Source organism: Bufo bufo, chromosome 2 (assembly GCF_905171765.1).
Source record: "Bufo bufo chromosome 2, aBufBuf1.1, whole genome shotgun sequence".
Taxonomy (NCBI): domain Eukaryota; kingdom Metazoa; phylum Chordata; class Amphibia; order Anura; family Bufonidae; genus Bufo; species Bufo bufo.
Genome location: NC_053390.1, coordinates 788,651,514 through 788,671,240, shown reverse-complemented (window position 1 = coordinate 788,671,240; position 19,727 = coordinate 788,651,514). Strand labels below are relative to the sequence as shown.

The 19,727-nt window shown below is 47.2% G+C and overlaps 1 protein-coding gene across 4 annotated transcripts in view; it reads right to left on the bottom strand.

Moving 5' to 3' along the window:
• Positions 1-11,283, bottom strand: part of LETM1 (leucine zipper and EF-hand containing transmembrane protein 1) — a 55,848-nt gene extending 44,565 nt beyond the window's left edge. For all 4 annotated transcript variants that reach the window (XR_005776412.1, XR_005776413.1, XM_040419223.1 and 1 more), the window contains exons 1-3: positions 11,118-11,283; positions 7,228-7,285; positions 4,642-5,098 (exon numbers count right to left, since the gene is read on the bottom strand). Coding sequence is in view for 2 of the 4 variants with exons in the window: in XM_040419223.1 (XP_040275157.1) it covers positions 4,642-5,098; positions 7,228-7,285; positions 11,118-11,178 (576 nt within the window). In the remaining 2 variants the exon portion in view is untranslated. The remainder of the gene's footprint in view (positions 1-4,641; positions 5,099-7,227; positions 7,286-11,117) is intronic.
• Between the last annotated feature and the right edge of the window lie 8,444 nt (positions 11,284-19,727).

Genomic DNA, 19,727 nt, shown 5'->3' with positions numbered 1-19,727 from the left:
TGTTATGTATATAATTCCACATGTGTTAATTCATAGTTTTGATGCCTTCATAGTCATGAAAATAAAGAAAACTCTTTGAATGAGAAGGTGTGTCCAAACTTTTGGTCTGTACTGTATATAATGAAAAAGAGGGCAGCACAGCCAAAAACTGTAATGGGTGCACGGCCCACTGGGAAAAGTCAATCCCACAACAATAGGTAGGAAAAAGGCAGCACTCCAAAAAATAAAATTAGAAAAATACTTTAGCCGATCGTTAGCTCCTCATACAGTTCTGCTTTCCAGTTACAATATTTTCAACTTACAACGGCCGTCCAGGTGCCGATTAACACTGTACCTGGAGGAAGCACTTGTATTAAGAGGAGTAAAGGCCTGACAGAGCAGTACGTGGGTGCACGGCCCATTAGGTAGCATTAATCTGATACGCCAGACAGCAGAACACTGTAGATTACTCTCAGACGTCAGAGTTGGCATGACGGTAGCCTGGCAGCCCGTCCTGCTAATTGCCGAGAACAATTAGTGAAATATGTCTGGGTGTGACTCGGCAGCCCATGTTCCGACATGTTAATGGAAAGAACAGCACATAGATACACCAACGGTACAGCAAACCTAGGAACTATACATCCTAAGGCCAGCCCAGACCTACACATCCCTTAAAGAGGTTATCCAAACTATAAAATATGCCCCCCAAATGTCCGGGCCCCTCATATAGATTATACTTACCCCGTTCCCCGGCACCTGCGTCACTCCTGACCCCCGCACAGCCGCCTCGGCATCTCCCTGTTGCTCGGATCTAAACATCCGGCGATGGTAGGAGCAGCCAATAGCAGGCCGCGACGGGGACGAGCCTCCCTAGAATTACCCGAGATCAAAGTGAGGTTAATTCTAGGGAGGCTCGTCCCCGTCGCGACCTGCTATTGGCTGATCCCCCTATCACTGCATGTTTTGATGCGAGCAACAGGGAGATGCAGCGGCGGCTGTGCGGGGATCAGGAGTGACGCAGGTGCCGGGGAACGGGTAAGTATAATCTATATGAGGGGCCCAGGCATTTGAGGACATGTTTTGTAGTTTGGAGAACCCCTTTAAAAGGGGTTTGCACTGACCGATTATCAGGGATGACAATCAATAATTGGCCTGTCTGAAGGTGCCACAGATCATGCGATGCATGCGTCAAAATTCTTTCATCAGGTGAAATGATTGTTGGTGCCGATATCTCAATCTGCTGCCCAGGAACAATGACTCTGTATGGGGACGGGCGACAGCAGTAGACATCTCTCATCCTCATACTGTGGAGGAGATCGCTGCAACCAAATTAGGGCTGCAGTAAACGATTATTTCAGTAATCGAGTATTCTATCGATTATTTTTTACGATAAATCGAGTAATCTAATAAGAAACAAATTAATTAATAGACTGTTCTCCTTTATAAAAACTCAGACCCCCTGCCATCAGTCCCCAACACCCTTCGTTCCCCCTTGTGCGATCAGCCCAAGTGCATCAGTTCCCCCAGTGCCATCAGCTGTCCCCCACCCCATTGCATTCAGCTGCACTGCCCCAGTGCCATCAGATCAGCCCCTCCATGCCATCCATTGCCATGTCCCCCACTCCCCCAGTGCCATCAGATCAGCCCCTCCATGTCCCCCAGTGCCATCAGATCAGCCCCTCCATGTCCCCCAGTGCCATCAGATCAGCCTCTCCATGTCCCCCAGTGCCATCAGCCCCTCCATGCCATCCATTGCCGACTGTCCCCCTTCAGTGCCATGTCCCCAGCGCCAGTGAAATAAAACACTTACCTTACCTGTAGCCGCGGCTCGACAGCGCTTTCCTCTTCTTCACCGCGTGCTGCACTGGATCCTGGATGGATGCTTACGTGCACTATGACCTGACCATGTGTCAGGATCCAGTGCAGCGCGGTACGGGCCAGCAGGTGACCACTGAGCGGTAAGTAATAGCAAGCGCTTCACTCCCGCTCCGTGGTCACATGACACAAACGAATCCGCCATGCAAAAAATTTGCATCGATGATTTTTTTTGTGTCAAATTACTCAATTCAATCAAGTAATCATTTCAGCCCTAATCCAAATGCAGATCTTCACCTCCACTGACAAGGGAACAGGTCCTTCCTGACAACTGTGTACTCGATTACTGCATGTAAATGAAGCAGTCCCCTAACGGCGGCCTCATACTGTGACAAATATCTCCCCCAAAAGTCTGCTGCCAGAGGAACAAGAAATAGGGATGGGGGATTTAAAGAGGACCCGTCACCTCTCCTTAAATCTGTTACTAAAGAACTGCATTCCCCATGAAATGACAATTCTGGAGCGTGGTTTCTTATATGGTGCATTGGGAAAGTCTTCGCACCCTCTCACCTTTTCAGTTTGTTATGTTGCGGCCTTATGCTAAAATATATATTTATTTATATCAATCTAAATCATGTTTCCCCATCAATTTTGCACTCCATCCCCCTTAAAAAAAAGAAAAAACACAATTTTAAAAATGTTTGCAAATTTATTAAAAAAGGTAAAACTAACATTTCCCATGGATTTAAAGGAGTATTCCGGTTGGTTAAAGTTGGGACCCCCACTGATCACAAGAACGGGGGCCCCGTACCCTCTGCAGCTCCCCTGAACAGTGAGCAGCTGCTCTATTCATTTCTATGGGAGTTCTGGAGCTAGCCGTGTACAGCGTTCACCTACCTCCGTTCCGACCAAGCACATGTGTGAATGACCGCCCAGTTCTTTTCAAGGGCGCTGCAGGGGGGGGGGGGGTGAGTTTCTTGTGATCGTCGACCCTTAGCACTGGGGACCTCCTACTTCTCTTCATCATCTTTGAGATGTTTCTACACCTTAAATGGAATTACCTGTGGGACATTCAGTTGATTGGACATGATTTGGAAAGATACAGCCCTGTCTATATAAGGTCTCCCAGCTGACAAGGCATATCAGAGGAGCAAAAACCAAGCTAAGAGGAGGAAATAACTGCCTGTAGAGCTCAGAGACAGGATTGTGTGGAGGCACAGATCTGGAGAAGGGGACAAGAAATTTCTGATGCACTGAAAGTTCCCAAGAGCACAGTGGCCTCCATCATTTTTAAATGGAAGAAGTTTGGAACAACCAGGACTCTTCCTAGAGCGGGTCACTCCAAACTAATCGGCAGAGAAGGGCTCTGGTAAGAGAGGTGACCAAGAACCCAATGGTCAGTCTAGCTGACCCTCAAAGATCCTGTGTGCAGATAAGGGAAACTTTCAGAAGGTCCACCATCTCTGTAGAACTCCACCAATCTGCCCTTTATGGCAGAGCGAACAAAAAAGAAGCCTCTCCTTATAAAAGTTTGCAAAAAATAAAATAAAATCACCTAAAGGATTCTCAGACTGTGAGAAACAAGATTCTCTGGTCTGAGGAAACCAAGATTTTACTTTTTGGCCTCGGTTCTAAGCAACATGTCTGAAGGAAACAAGAGACTGCTCATCACCTGCCCAGTACTATCCCTGCAGTGAAGCATGGTGGTGGCAGCATCGTACTGTGGGGTGTTTTTCAGCGGCTAGGACAGGCCGACTGGTGAGGGTTGAGGGAAAGCTGAATGGCACAAAAAGCAGACATATTTTTAATAAAAACCTGATCCAGAGCGCTCTGAACCTCAGACTGGGCCGAAGGTTCACCTTCCAACAAGACAATGACCCTAAGCACACAGCCAAGGCGGCTTAGGGACAACTCTGTGAATGTCCTTGAGGGGCCCAGACACAGCCCTGACTTGAATCCAATCAAACATCTCTGGAGAAACCTGAAAATGACTTTCCACCGAAGGTCCCCATATCCAACCTGACAGAGCTTGAGAGGATCTGCAGAGAACAACGGCAGAATGTCCCCAAATTTTTATTTTAGCACAAGAGGAAAAAAAAAAAAGGGAAAGGGTCTGAAGACTTCCGAAAGCACTGTAACTCTGTCATTCCTCCTGGCAATGTATAAGTAAATGGACACCAGTTGGGGTGTGTCCCTTTGCCATTGATCAGTCAGTGCTGACTGTGTACGGACAAGGCCCTGTACAATGGTAACACCCAGTGTCAATGTATTCATAAATAACCAGGAGGAATAACAGAGGGACGACATAATGCAGAGCACTAACAAAAGATGCTCCAGAACTGTTATTTCCTGGATGAAATTAAAGTATTTACTGAACCAGAGAGCGCGGACAAGTCCTCTTTAACTTGTCTAACGTATACGAGTGATCAGCGGCGCCTATTTCGGAGACGAACGATGGATAATGTGGAAACTGGGTGGAAATGCACTGGATGTAAAGAGCTTATAATCTGACCAGCGCAGGCTGGATAATTACGGTGTCATTGTAGCTGGACGCTTTGCAGCAACCTGCCACAAAGCAATGAAAAGAAAACATGGCGTAGAGCCACTATATAGTAATATAGAGAAGATACTGTATTTGCACCAGCGTCCCAGACTACTGAGCCTGTCCCACTTGTTGCAAATGCCCAGCACACAGAACTAAGGAGGGATGGAGCTGCACTGCAAATACGAACATTTACCAGATCCAATATGGCTGCCATTACCGCTCCCCGTTTTCTCATATCTGCCATTCAGAGCCTTGGGAAAGCAGGATGCAGAGTCCAGAACCTCCCGGCCCTTCCTTCTTACCTGTCTCCTCTCCCGTCTGGATAAAGGATTCCCATTGAGGATGGTCCACAACATTCTGGCTGCAATTTTGGTGTCGATCCAGAGAAGGCGGAAGCCATGATAATAGTGCTTTAGCTCATCTATAACCCACTGTCTTATGGACCTCTTGACGGTCGCCACCTCCGTGTTGGGACTGTACACGGGGCCGCCTTCTTCCAGCTTTTTATTTTTGTCCTTCAAAGACTTCAGTGATTTTTCGACCACAGAGTCGTCAAATAGGGGCCTTGAAGAGTGCAACCCGCGGACGGATGAGTAGTGGGGTCCCAGACTGCTGGCCGCTCCTCTCCATGCTGGCGCTGAATTGTGGACTCCAAAATAGGTTCTTTCAGGTCCATTAGTCCATGAGAACCCGCTATTCCCGTCTCTTAGTGAAATGTAAACTGGAGAGGCGGCAGTGCTGCTGCGAAAGTGCGAAGTCCTGGCGGCAAAAGAAAGATGGAGATGTAATGCAAGGTACAAATTTTATGGCATCACGTGGCATTCATAGTGTACAGGCAAAGAGCACGTCCACCTAATGAGCTGGCTGTTGGTGGACACGCATGCTCAGTCACTCCCCACAGCCATAGTGATCCTTTGCTCACTGCAGGGCAGCCGGACAGCTTTCTGCTAGTCAGAGAAGGACTGGAGCCTCTGCAGTAAAACAGAGGACTCCTGGAAGTAAGAAGGGTCTATACAGCTGCCAGAGGGAGAAGGAGACTAATACTGTCCAGAGCCCAGCTCCAGCATCTCCGAAGGGGAGCACACGCAAGTAAAACATTTATTATGCTGGCCACAGTGTAAAAATACTTTGATATCTTCTTACACATTTTTGCATGAAGATGATTCACAAGATAGCCCCTTTAATAGATGTATGGGCATGATGGGAGTACTACTCTGTGGAGGAAAGCAGGACATGAACTGCTGTTCACATTTCATTTTCAGTATATTAGAGTAGAAGACAGAGCTCAGAATCCCCTGTGCCCAAGTCATAGCTAAAGGTGTATTCCCGTCTGAGACAATGGGGACATATCGCTAGGTTATGCCCCCATTCTCTGATCGGTGTGGGTCCCACCTCAGTGACGCACACCTACACCGAAGCAGAGAAGACGGTGGCTGGAGGACCCTGGATTTTCAAGGGTCCGGTCACCACCAAGCGTTCTCCCCGTAGTAGTGAATGGGAGCGCACCTCGCTTGCGCAGCCACTGCTCCTATTCATTTCTATGGGGCCGATGGAAATAGCCGAGCCAGTGCTCTATTTTGGGGGCCCCATAGAAATTAATGTAGGGCGGCTGCGCATGCGCAGTATGTCCAACACAACTTTCGGGGTTGCGTACACAGTGTAGGTGCGGGTCCCAGAGGTGGGAGCATATCCTAAAGATAAACCCCCATCGTCTGAGATGGGAAAACCCCCTTTAAGGGAGTGTTTTAATCTCAGACATACACATCTGATCGGTAGAGGGTCCTTCCTTGGGGTCCCACATGTATGCGGAGAAGACGACCCCATTACGTTGGGTGATGCAGCCAGCAAGTTTTCATTCACAGACTTGAATGTAGACAATATTGCACCTCATTTAAGCATGCAGTGCTACTCACCCCCACCGGGATTTGCTGTCTGCATCCGTATGTCCGTTCCGCGGCCCCGCAAAAAAAAACAGAACCTGTCTTATTCTTGTGCGCTTTGCGGACTAGAATAGGCATTTCTAACGTAGGGCAGGACGCGCGGAAGGGGCAAACATGGGATGTACACGGCTGGTCGTGTGTATGAGGCCTAATAGGCGGCTTTGGCTGAGGTTTGTCAAATGTCTAATGACACATTTAGGGTACTTTCACACTAGCGTTTTTTGTTTTCCTGTATTCAGTTCCGTCACAGGGACTCAATACCGGAAAAAAACGGAGTTTTATCCTAATGCACTCTGAATGGAGAGCCATCCGTTCAGGATGCATCAGTTCAGTCCCTCTTACGTTTTTTGGACTGGGAAAATACCGCAGCATGCTTCAGTTTTCTCTCCGGCCAAAAATACTGAACACTTGCCAGAATGCCGGATCCGGCATTGATTTACATTGAAATGTATTAGTGCCAGATCCGGCATTAAGTGTTCCGGCAAAACGGATCCGAAAAAAATATATATATATATTAATACCGATGACACCGGAGAGACGGATCCGGTATTGCAATGCATTTGTCAGACAGATCCGCATCCGTCTGACAAATGCCATCAGTTTGCGTCCGGATTGCCGGATCCTCTGCCGCAAGTGTTAACGTACCCTAAAGTTCGTCACAAGACATTTAACCCTTTGTGACCAGGCCAGTTTTCATTTCTGCGCACTGCCTGTTAAGTCCTGCGTGCGTTTTTATCACGTTCACTTACTCGTGTTTTCTCAGATCTCAGTCACTGTGGTTGGGTGTCGGCTGTCCTACACAGTCGGCACCCGCCAAGTATGGAGCGAGCTCAGCTCCTGCACCTGGGACCCACAGTTACGTCCGGGGGCGCGAAGGAGTTTATATTTTTTTTACCTTGAGATAACCAGAACGGTAAATCTCTGGGAGAGTAGACAATATACTCTTACCTAACATTTATCAACCGTAACGAAGTGCAACCGAGACAACCCCGATCCGGGAAAAGACCTGTAAGAGAAAACAAGGCAATCAATGATCACTACAAATATGTCAGCAGCGGGGTTAAAAGGATTGTATGAGATTACAAAAAAATAAAAAATAAAAAAATATTATTTTCTTTTTTTAAATAGGAAAAGCGCCCCTCTTTTCCATGGGCTATGTCAGGTACTGCAGCTCAGCACAATTCTAGTGAATGCCACACTACCAAGCATACCACACATCAATGCATGCGACATAGTGAAGTAGGTCCCCAGCATCCCTGTAGAGGACGCGTCATAGGAAAACCGTGTATCGCTATAATCCATCTGGGCAGAAGCACCAAACACTAAAGTCACATGACAACCCGTAAGACCTAAACGAGGTGAAATGACTACTATATATATATATATAACGGCAGTAATGGGCAGACTGGAGCGACTTCAGGATAGGAGACGCCAGCCATCTCCAGTGCGTGCCAGAATCAATCAGATCTCCATCACTGCCAGCAATCTGTGCTGTAGTATCTGTTCTCTGGGGGGGGGGGGGGGGGGGGGGGGGGGAAATCACACCCAGCGGGCGAGCCTGCACTCTCCAGACGCATCAACGGGAGCCCATGACCCTTTCCCTCCGGTGACCACATCTGCGTGTTTGCCTGGGTTTCCTCCGGTTTCCTCCACATACTGATAGAGACCTTAGACCAGGGATGGCCAACCTGCGTCTCTCCAGCTGTTGTAAAACTACAACTCCCACCATGCCCTGCTGTTGGCTGATAGCAGTAGGCTGTCCAGGCATGCTGGGAGTTGTAGTTTTGCAACAGCTGGAGGGCCTCAGGTTGGCCATCCCTGCCTTTAGACTGTGAGCTCCACGGGGGACAGTCAGGGCTCCAAAATGGTCGCCAACGCGACTTAGAATTGCAAAATGGCGACAAGACTTTGTAGACCCTCCGCTGCTCAGACGCACGCTGCATGAAGATCTGCCCCTCACACTACCCGCCATAGCGGGTGGGCGTGGCTTGGGTTCCCGCGTGTTGTTTTTCTGTATGTTTTTATTTTCAAAGCCTCCGACCACCACATGCTTTTTCAGTCGCGGCCATCTTGCTACTCCAGGTCGAGTAAACATTGCGCTTCACACAACCATAGCAACAAAACCTCATCCTCCAATCAGGTGTCCGGTCACATGCAGGCGACAGACTTTGGATTCTGCTCACTGATTGGCTAATCTGGCACTCCTGCATTGCGATAGGCTGTCGCCGATGGGTGGGCGGGGTTTAGGGTGGCAGGCGTTTTGATGGACAGCGCTGATAGGCTGCAGTATCCAGGGGCTCTTGTGTGAAGATGAGGGAGCCCGGGGGGCCACAGTTTAGTGGCACATGTTCTGCCGCCGGGCGACTAGCGGGGGGTTTAGTCATGTGATTAGCTAGGCTTGTGCCAGGCTCTCTGGTACTTGTAGTACCACGGGTGCTGGGGGTATTTACTTCTTACAATGTTAGCGTTTTACTCTTAAAGGGACAAATCTTCACTTCATTCTCTTTTAAAGGTCATTTCAGAGAGAGGCAGAATCTAATAGGTCACTGCCAGCAAGTCAAAAAAATAAAAAATAAAAAAATAAAAAATAAAAAGACAACCACCAGCAAACAGAAAGGGGGCACGATTCAAAAGAAAATTGTAATTGCACTTTTTGCTGAAAATAGAAAAAGATAACATAAAAAAAAGTTAAAAAAAATAAAATAAAATACTAAAATAAAAATGGCGAAGCCCCATGTATCCCCAAAATCACAAGACACTAAAATTATTTAAATAACCGATCGAAGTAAAATAGTTATTGCTTTCAAAAAGGGTTTTCCAGGGGAAATATTTTTATTTAAAAAAATATATATATATAAAAAAAATTGGGGCAGAATGGGTTAAAATCTCATCTAGAGGTATATATACCCAAACAAACAACACTTCATTGTGAACACATGCTATCGGGATGTCTCGGGTCTCAGTGGTGCAGACTCAGGCTTCTGGCCTGTAACTTCCCATCAGCCTACAACTGGTTTTCCCGCTGGACTCTCTCATGGTTCTGGTATCTGACCTTACACCAGTCATCGCCATCTTCATCCAGTTACCAGAAGCATTACACAGATCATATAGAAGCCAACACTAACCAGTTCACAACCAGTTTCCACCAGCAAATAAAAGTAATTCCAGTATGCACTGGGACTGTGATGAGGTTATGCAAGCACAGGCCTCGTACATCCAATTCCATCCTGCAAAGGAGGACCATTGGTCTGTGCGGGAAAACTGCTCATGTGACCGGTCCCCACTGACTATAAAGGTGCACTCACACTGCGGACTGTGCTGGAGAGCACAGGGCCCGCGCGCAAAGACCGAGAGCACAGGGCCCGCGCGCAAAGACCGAGAGCACAGGGCCCGCGCGCAAAGACCGAGAGCACAGGGCCCGCGCGCAAAAACTGACAACTGGTCCAGACACAGAAGTCACAGCAAATCCTATATAGAGGACAATGTGCTCCTGTACGTGTCCTGCAGGCAACCGGAAGACTTCTGTGTATGTCTAGTGCAGACATACATCTACACGTGTGTATCTCATACAGGTAGATGTGTCATGTATGTCTGTGTATATTACATACATATACTTGTATGTATCATGTATGACAGTTTATATCACAGGTATATACAGCAGGCGTACAGTCTACGACGGTATATACAGCAGGCGTACAGTCTACGACGGTATATATACAGCAGGTGTACAGTGTACGACGGTATATACAGCAGGTGTACAGTGTATGACAGTATATACAGCAGTAGTGTATGACGGTATATACAGGAGGTGTACAGTGTATGACGGTATATACAGGTGTACAGTGTATGACAGAATATACAGGAGGTGTACAGTGTAATACAGTATATACAGGAGGTGTACAGTGTATGACGGTATATACAGGAGGTGTACAGTGTATGACAGTATATACAGCAGTAGTGTATGACAGTATATACAGGAGGTGTACAGTGTATGACAGTATATACAGCAGTAGTGTATGACAGTATATACAGGAGGTGTACAGTGCATGACAGTATATACAGGAGGTGTACAGTGTATGACAGTATATACAGGAGGTGTACAGTGTATGACAGTATATACAGGTGGTGTACAGTGTATGACAGTATATACAGGAGGTGTACAGTGTATGACAGTATATACAGGTGTACAGTGTATGACAGTATACAGCAGGTGTACAGTGTATGACAGTATATACAGGAGGTGTACAGTGTATGACAGTATATACAGGTGTACAGTGTATGACAGTATATACAGGTGTACAGTGTATGACAGTATATACAGGTGGTGTACAGTGTATGACAGTATATACAGGTGGTGTACAGTGTATGACAGTATATACAGGTGGTGTACAGTGTATGACAGTATATACAGGTGGTGTACAGTGTATGACAGTATATACAGGTGTACAGTGTATGACAGTATATACAGGTGTACAGTGTATGACAGTATATACAGGTGTACAGTGTATGACGGTATATACAGGTGTACAGTGTATGACGGTATATACAGGAGGTGTACAGTGTATGACAGTATATACAGGTGTACAGTGTATGACAGTATATACAGGTGTACAGTGTATGACGGTATATACAGGTGTACAGTGTATGACGGTATATACAGGAGGTGTACAGTATATACAGCAGGTGTACAGTACGTGTGACATATGACTGTATATTACGTACATATGGCTTCAGATGTGACATGACAGTATATACAGTACGTGTATGGAGGACAGTGTGTCCAGGTACAGCCAGGCCTGTGTGCGCTGACACTGAGGGCTCCCCGGCCTCCTCCTCACCTCTGGTGGCGGCTCCCCAGGAGGACCTCGGCCGGCAGCCTCTCACCAGCAGGGCAGCCATGTTGTCAGGACGGGCGGAGCGGCGGAGGATGGTGATAATTAGAGATCAGCCCTGGGTGAGTGTTGCCCCATGTCTCGCTGCCAGAACAATCCACGCCTCTAGCGCCTGCGCACAACCAACTGCCGGCAAAGAGGCGGAGCTGCGCCGCCTTGACGTCATAACACGTGACCGCCTCGCCGGAGCCTCCATTTTGGATTAATGGTCAAGAACACTGAAGGCAAGAGCACGTGATCACTCCCATTATCGGCAAAGGGTCGAATGAAGCGAACGCGCGCAATGAATGTGAGCGGCCATTTTGCTTAAGGGCAGAGCCAAAAGCGGTGACATTGCAGAGGATTTCTTCAGGTCATACGGCGCTGTTTTTACTCGTCTTTCCCCCCCCCTTTTATTTGAAATTTGATTTATTTTTTGGAATATAATTAAATGAATACGGAGTATGTTATAATTGGAAGTCAATGAATGAGATTCTCTGTCTATATTTTATGTGGGTGAGTTAGTGAATGTGTGAATCTGTGAAAATGGCGCAAATTGTGTCAGCGTGGCAGAAGCGTGTCAGGCTGTGTTCACATTTGTCGCAGATTCTGTCAAAAATGTAAAAAAAAAAAAAAAAGTAGTACAGCAGGCTACGCTATTTTTTCCAGTAAAATGCTGAGTTGATGGAAACCTGATGGACTCCATTATAGTAAATTGGTGGTTGTTCATGTCCGTCATGTGAGCCACTGGTTACATTAGTTGTGATCGCCGCCTATAACGGAAGAGAGCAACACAAATTAGAACGCCAATGTGAACGCAGCCGTACATACATTTCTTCTACGTACGGCTGCGCGTCCTTCTTTCCTCACTCCCGGTGTGAGAATAAGGTAAGTGAGCCCAAAAAAACCCAGCAACAAGCAAAAAATATCACGATCGTGTGTTCGCCTACCTCCAGCGCGCTCATAGGAAGTGAATGGCGCGCAGAGAGCATTCCCCCCTTCAGTGGGGGTCCCAATGGTCTGATACATTTGTATTGTGTGAAAAGTGCATTAAATGTGCTTACTGTGCCTTTAAGAGACTGCAACCATTAAGAGGATATGCCTTATACCTGTGTTAAAGGGGTTATCCAACCTTTAAAATGCCTCCCATATGGCCGGGCCCCTGACAGAGATTATACTTACCTGGCTCCCCAGCGCCCGCGTTGCTTCTAACGCTCCCATGGCCGCTGCACGGATGAAAACATTCGGGGGGGCAGCCAGAAAAGGGACTAGCCTCCCTTGTGTCACCTGCGATGCAGTGGCGGCCGTGCCGGTGTCAGAAGCGACGCGGGTGCCGGAGAGCCAGGTAAGTATAAACTCTGTCATTTGCCCGGCCGTATGGGGAGGCATTTTAGAGGTTGGATAACCCCTTTAACACAGGTATAAGGCATATCCTCATAATGGTTGCAGTCTCTTAAAGGCACAGTAAGCACATAGCTGTTTAAAGGGGTTGGCTCATCTCATATCACAAGTATAAGCCCCAAATATCTCATAGATGCGAGTCCCACCTCTGGCGGCCACCGCTGCATTCACTTATATGGGGCTGACGGAAATAGCCGAGTCGGCGCCGTCTCGGCTATTTTCGGCAGACCCATAGAATTGAAAAGAGGGTGGCCAACATGCGTGCTCCTCTCTGCTCTAGAGATAAGTGGGGGTCCCACCTCTGGGACATCCTAGCGATATGCGTTACATCCGAAACACGTTTTTCTGTGCACAATGTGTCTGGCATACCTGGATTTTATGACTGTTTTTCAATAAAGGATTACATTGTTTTATCCGGAGGCTGGAATAAACGTTTTCTTCTGTTTGCATCCTGGCGGTATGCCACCAATGTCTGAGATGGGCCTATACTATAAATCCATGTACACTGTTACTGGTCTCAGAGGGAACCTCCCAACTCCAGGGGCGATGTTCAAGCCCACAAGTGCCATAGCTCAGGGTCTCGTCACCTTTGTCCACGGTAGGTGATCCGGTGCTACCATGGACCAGGGCATTGGCTCTTCTTCAAGCGTGCCTACAAAAACGTTTGCATGATGGCCGTGCGTCTTTGTACAATCATAACTGTGAAGAAACAGGTGTTTATTGTGCTTCCCTACTGTCTATTTCAGCCATAGTATTTACTGTGTGAACTGCACAGCTAGATGTATTTCTCTCACAAGCAGAGAGAAATACCTGCCAGTAGTTTGCGGCTGAGATCTCACTTCCCTATATGTTTGTTTTCATGCTCAGGCGCTCACAGAACAGATAAGCAGTGATAAATCACACTTACAGAACGACAGTATGCTCTTTTGAAGTCAGACACAGTGTAGAAGCCTTTCTTTTATCAGACTCACAGTCTCAGCTAGCTCTGACCCCCCTCCCCCACTTCTTCTGAGTCTCCGATAACAGGCAGCGGACTGAAACTTAAAGGGGTCGTCTCACTTCAGCAAGTGGCATTTATCATGTAGAGAAAATGAATACAAGGCACTTACTAATGTATTGTGATTGTCCATATTGCTTCCTTTGCTGGCTGGATTCATTTTTCCATCACATTATAAACTGCTTGTTTCCATGGTTACACCTCTCCTGACATCTTTGGTTTAGTCACAACTTCCCCTTTTAGTAATTCAAGAACATATTTTCTTCTAACTGAATGCTGTGCCATTCCTCTATTATTATTACTACAGGTTTCTGAGTAAATTGACAACCGGGCGTTACCAGGGGGTGTCTACCACAGCCGCCACTGATTGGGCGGTGTCAGACTGCGGGGACGCGCCTTCAAATGGTAACAGGGGTTTTCCGAGATATTTTTTACTGATGACTTTTTTGGGAAAGTTTTTATTTATTTTTTCCCCAAGGAAAGGTCATTATACTTCTCCTTCCTGTTGCAGTAAATGAGGTTTTCCTTAGGATAGGCCACCTACATTCAATTCCTGAGGTTTGTCCCCTGGGACACCTTCCGATCGGCATTTCCGCAAGTGCATTGTATACGGCGCCATATATACCGCCATGGCCGTGCCTGGTACTGCAGATCAGTCCCACTGAAGTGAATGTCTCCTTAAAGGTTTTTTTTCAGAGTTGCACGGCGATCCTTTGCAGTGGCCACCGTACATTGGGCATGTGATCTTTGCCTGGCGTTAGAACCTGCGGCGCATGAGCGAGCTAGAGCCGTGATGAGAGATTCGGACTCACGCATGCACTGCAGTTTCTAACCACCGTCTAGGATCACGTACCAAATGTACAGCATGTGATCCCGGAAGTGGCCGCCAACCGGGGTCGCGTCACAACCCAGATAACCCCTCTAATTCTGCTGCTCCAGTGCTCTCTATAACTAAGCCAACCACAACGCCCCCTTAAAACTGGCTGCCACAGTACCCCCATAAGCATTCGAAGCTCGCTTCGCTCACCACTAGTTGGGGCTTTACGTTAACTGCATAGAACGGCAGATTTTTCCAAATTCAATGCAAACATATCGAAAAGCTTCACCAAGTACCTGTGTGGAGGGAGACCAGAAGGAACTTGTGCCTAAGGCCTCCTGCACACGACCGTATGGATTTTTCAGTATTTTGCAATCCGCAAAAAATACGGATGGCGCCCGTGTGCTTTCCGTTTTTTGCGGAACGGAACAGCTGGCCCCTGATAGAACAGTACTATCCTTGTCCATAATGCGGACAATAATAGGACATGTTCTATCCTTGAACAGAAATGGAAGGCATACGGAGTACCTTCCTTTTTTTGCAAATGAATGGTTCGGTATATGGAACGTAAACGGGAAAAAAAAACATTCGTTAGCAAGAGGCCTAAGCGAATTCTTCTCTGCAATGCATGGATGCTCCACTAGAGGGAGCACATTACCCATGTGGATAAATAGTTACATAGACGTCTGTATCATCACTGATATGAAAATATCTCTTTATTACAGGTGAAAATCTGGATTTGGTTCTTGGAAAATATGCTCCAAGATTGTTATTTCAATTCTTAATGGAGAATCCAAGTAGGAACTAAAGCAGACGTGTCTGGAAAGGCAACAGGTTCTCTTTAAAGGCTGTTGAGACCTTTGGGCAGAGATTTTTTTCTTAAAGGGGTTTTCCGTGTGTTCGATATTGATGACCTATGCTCAGGATAGGTCATCACTATCCCAGCACCCCCACGATCAGCTGTTTAAAAAGACCCCCGCATACTAGTGAGCATTGCGGCCTCCTCACGGCTTACCAATCACAGCGCCCTACATTGTATAGTGGCCGTACTTGGTATTGCAATCCAGGCCCATTCACTTGAACGAGACTGAGCTGCAAATAGGTCATGTGACCGATGAACATGAAGTTACTAGCCTACGAAGAGGCTGCAGAACAGCTGATCGGCGGGGGTCCTGGGAGTCAGACCCCCACCTATCTGATATTGATGACCTATCCTGGAATGCCCTTTGATATCCATGTGTTGTGGCTGAAAGGCATTTTTGCAAATTAAAAATGTTGCACCATTTGGCTTCTATGTATCACAGTATATACCAGGGATGCTCAACCTGCGGCCCTCCAGCTGTTGCGAAACTACAACTCCCAGCATACCCTAATAGTTGTAGGCTGTCGAAGGATGCTGGGAGTTGTAGTTTTGCAACAGCTGGAGGGACGCAGGTTGAGCATCCCTGTTCTATAGCGAGCTGTCCAGTCCCTCTCTCTCCTCTCCTGAGCTCATCTATAGCCGAATCATAGCTAAACACTAAGTTAGGCCTATTGCACACGACCGTATGGCTTTTTCAGTGTTTTGCGATCCGTTTTTCACAGATCCGTTGTACTGTTTTTTGTTTCCGTTGTGTTTCCGTTTCTGTTCCGTTTTTCCGTATGGCATATACAGTATACAGTAATTACATAGATAAAATTGGGCTGGACATAACATTTTCAATAGATGGTTCAGCAAAAAACGGAACGGAAACAGAAGACATACGGATGCATTTCCGTATGTGTTCCATTTTTTTTGCGGACCTATTGACTTGAATGGAGCCACGGAACGTGATTTGCGGGCAAAAATAGGACATGTTCTATGTTAGAACGGAACGGAAACGGAATGCATACGGAGTACATTCTGTTTTTATTGCGGAACCATTGAAATGAATGGTTCCGTATACGGAACGCAAAAAACGGCCAGTAAACGGGGAAAAAAACGGCCGTGTGCAGGGGGCCTTAGGCCGCATTCACACACATGGATTTTCACGGACCACGGTCCGTGAAAACCCGTCCTGCTGAGTGCACAAGCGCACGGTGTCTTACTGTACAGCGGCGGCACGAAGCGCACGGCGTCATAGCAACCAATGACGCCGTGCACTCAACAGGACGGGTTTTCACGTATGTGTGAATGCAGCCTTATAAGTTAAAAAAATGTTTCTATTTGGGGAGGGTGTCAAATTTTAGCACCATCTGGTCCCACTGGTGTTTCTTGGCTTATACATAGGCTGTGGCCAATTCCATGTGTGAATGGCCCTATATAAATGGCAGGGTAATCTGTTGTGTAGTCCCTTCCCCCACCTGACCATTCAGCCGGCCTTCTGATCCTGGTTCTTCAGTTCAATTCTTCTTAACTATAAAGCACGGTGGGAGGCCGTGGAGTCCAGACATAAGAGGTCACGAAGAAAGGCTTTCCTCCCCCTCACAAAGACATGGAAGGAGATGGCATGGGAGGCGTCAGATATTTGTCATGGATGGTTATCCCAGGAGGCCTGCAACTGCCCCAGGTGCCCATTCACTGAGGAAACCTCTTTGCGCCTGTTTTGGACGTGCCCTTCTGCGCTGCGTCTGGTGGATGCCCAGGAATGTGAAATCATAGGGGGAGATTTATAAAAAAATTCCCTGGCAACCAATCAGATTCCTCCTTTCATTTACCAAAGGAGCTCTGAAAAATGAAAGATGGAATCTGATTGGTTGCTATGGGCAACTCAGCCAGTTTTATTTTGCACCAGTTTTGATAAATCTCCCCCAAATCTCTTTTGCCCAGGAACAGCCTGGCACATACTTTGGTGCTATTTCCTGGTATTCACACTATTGGGACAATCCAGGAGGCCTGGTGCCTATGGCTTAGAGACTACTCCATCTTGGACAGACTGGACATCGGTGAAGAAGAAGCCTAACCTCCCTCTCCCCTTTTTGTATCTTTCGCCTTCTCACCCACTCCTCCCCCGCTCCCTCATTCCTCATCACTTGTTCTGTATTGCTTTGTTGCTGGATTATGTGTATTTAGTATTTATTTCTTGGCCTGCGCTGTGTCGCAGTACTGCGCATGTTTATATAAGTAACCCCAGGGTTCCTGCCAAGTCATTCAGTTGTGGCTCTGGTGTGTGGAGCCAGTGGGACACATCTTTTTATGCTGGTCTTAGTTTTCCCGTCTGCGCTGCCGTAAGAGCCCTCTAATTTATGATGAAGCAGGCGCCTTGTCATAAATTAGGCGCATCTGTGGCAGTTCTTGCGCCCCTGGCTGGTGTAGTTTTTATCTAACATCAGGGCCGATTCTAGCTCCTCCGCTGCCTGAGGCAAAAATATAAAGGACGCCCCCTCCCATAGAAAAAATTGTATGAAAGGCAAGTAGCCACCGAACTTCGAGACTATCCTGCCAGATCTGGGGCGGTACAAGTACAGATAATTGAAATGTCTGGATTGGGGGTCACTCAAATATTAGGCAAACACACGATATAAGTATCCACATAGATTTTATAGGTATGAAAATGACCACATACAATATTACACATAAAACATTTCCTAAAAAACAATTGATAAAACACAATATAGCACCGCACTTGAAGGTTAAACCTAAATTTCAACAGCACTAGAGGTCTCTGAAGACTGTGCAGAGATACTGGTGTATTTTCAAAATTTGTCACTATCAACTGTTAGTTGCGCATTCTATAATTCAGAGACAGTTATAGTTGGTAAATCGCAGGTTCTATAGTCCAGAGACAATTCTAATAGGTAACTCACAAAATGTCAATGAATCCACATTATGCTCGGTACTTTACCGCTCCTGTAGTTAGTCCGCTTGTGCGCCAAATCAGTGGGGAGCACCGCTTTGAGCTGTCAGGACCTGTGAGTCGGCTCTGTAATGAAGTTTCCCGGATGTTCGTTGTAGCGGTTCTGTTTGTATTACCGCTTTGACCTTCCAGGACCTGTGTGGCGTCCCACGTGGTTTGCTGGGCGGTCAGGTGTTCTGTGTTTCCAGGCGGGATTTTCAAACTTCTTAAGCATAAAAGGCTTATTCCGTACTCATGTGGATATGCGATTATGGATTCTTCTTAATGGTCCCTCACTGTTATTCACCAAACGCGTTTCGGGGTAAAGAGACCCCTTCCTCAGCCACTGTAATGCCCATTGTGCCCCCTTCACAGTAGCAATGCCCTCTGTGGCCCCTTTATAGTAGCAATGCCCTCTGTGACCCCTTTATAGTAGCAATGCCGTCTGTGGCCCCTTTATAGTAGCAATGCCGTCTGTGGCCCCTTTATAGTAGCAATGCCGTCTGTGGCCCCTTTATAGTAGCAATGCCGTCTGTGGCCCCTTTATAGTAGCAATGCCGTCTGTGGCCCCTTTATAGTAGCAATGCCCTCTATGGCCCCTTTATAGTAGCAATGCCCTCTATGGCCCCTTTATAGTAGCAATGCCCTCTTTGCCCCCTTTCTGTAGTAGTAATGCCCACTGTGACCCCTTTGTAGTATTAATGCCCTCTGCTCTGTGCCCCCTTTGTAGTATCAATGCCCGCTGTGTTAAAAAAAAAACAAAAAACAGTAACTACTCACCTTGTCCCGTTCCTGAAGCTCACAGTTCTCTCTCCCTTGCAGACACAGATTTGCGCTGCAGCACTGTGTGGGCGAAGTGTATGCAGATTTCTGGGCTGCAGGCTCCGCCCACACAGGCCAGCAGCGCGATCTGTGCCTGCAGGCTTAATGGTGGAGCGGGGAGAAGTCTTCCTGCTTCACAATTCAGAGCGCCGCCGGCCTGAAGGAGGGGAGGAGCGCGGGGAGCTGAGCGGTGAGTGACAAGACCGCAGCAAACTGCGCTCCACTTGGGGGAGGGGCGCTGCAATGCGCAGCCTAAACTGAACACTGGTGGCATCCACCAGCAGTGTTTAACTGCTGTATGGATGCCGCCCCCTCAAAAATATAGAACACTGCCGCCTGAGGCGAGATTCTCATCGCCTCATCGCAGAAATGACCCTGGCTAACATTAGTGCCTTTTTACAGGTAAATTTGCCGTCCCAGCACGCCCCCGCCCCTATAACGCCCAACTGGTGTACACAGTGCAAAACCGGCTGTGCGAAAATGGGCTTGCGAGACTTTTGATGTCTAAAAGTGTCGCAAGTCCCTTAGTGCAACGTGCCCCTGTACGTGTAGCAGCATGCTCTTTTATTCACCTGGAGGAGAGCTGTTGAGGGTACATGAAAAAGGCAATGGGGGAGATCTATCAAAATGTGTAAAGTAGAACTGGCTTAGTTGCCTATAGCAACCAATCAGATTCCACCTTTCATTTTCAAAAGAATCTTTGAAAAATGTAAGGTGGAATCTGATTGGTTGCTATGGGCAACTAA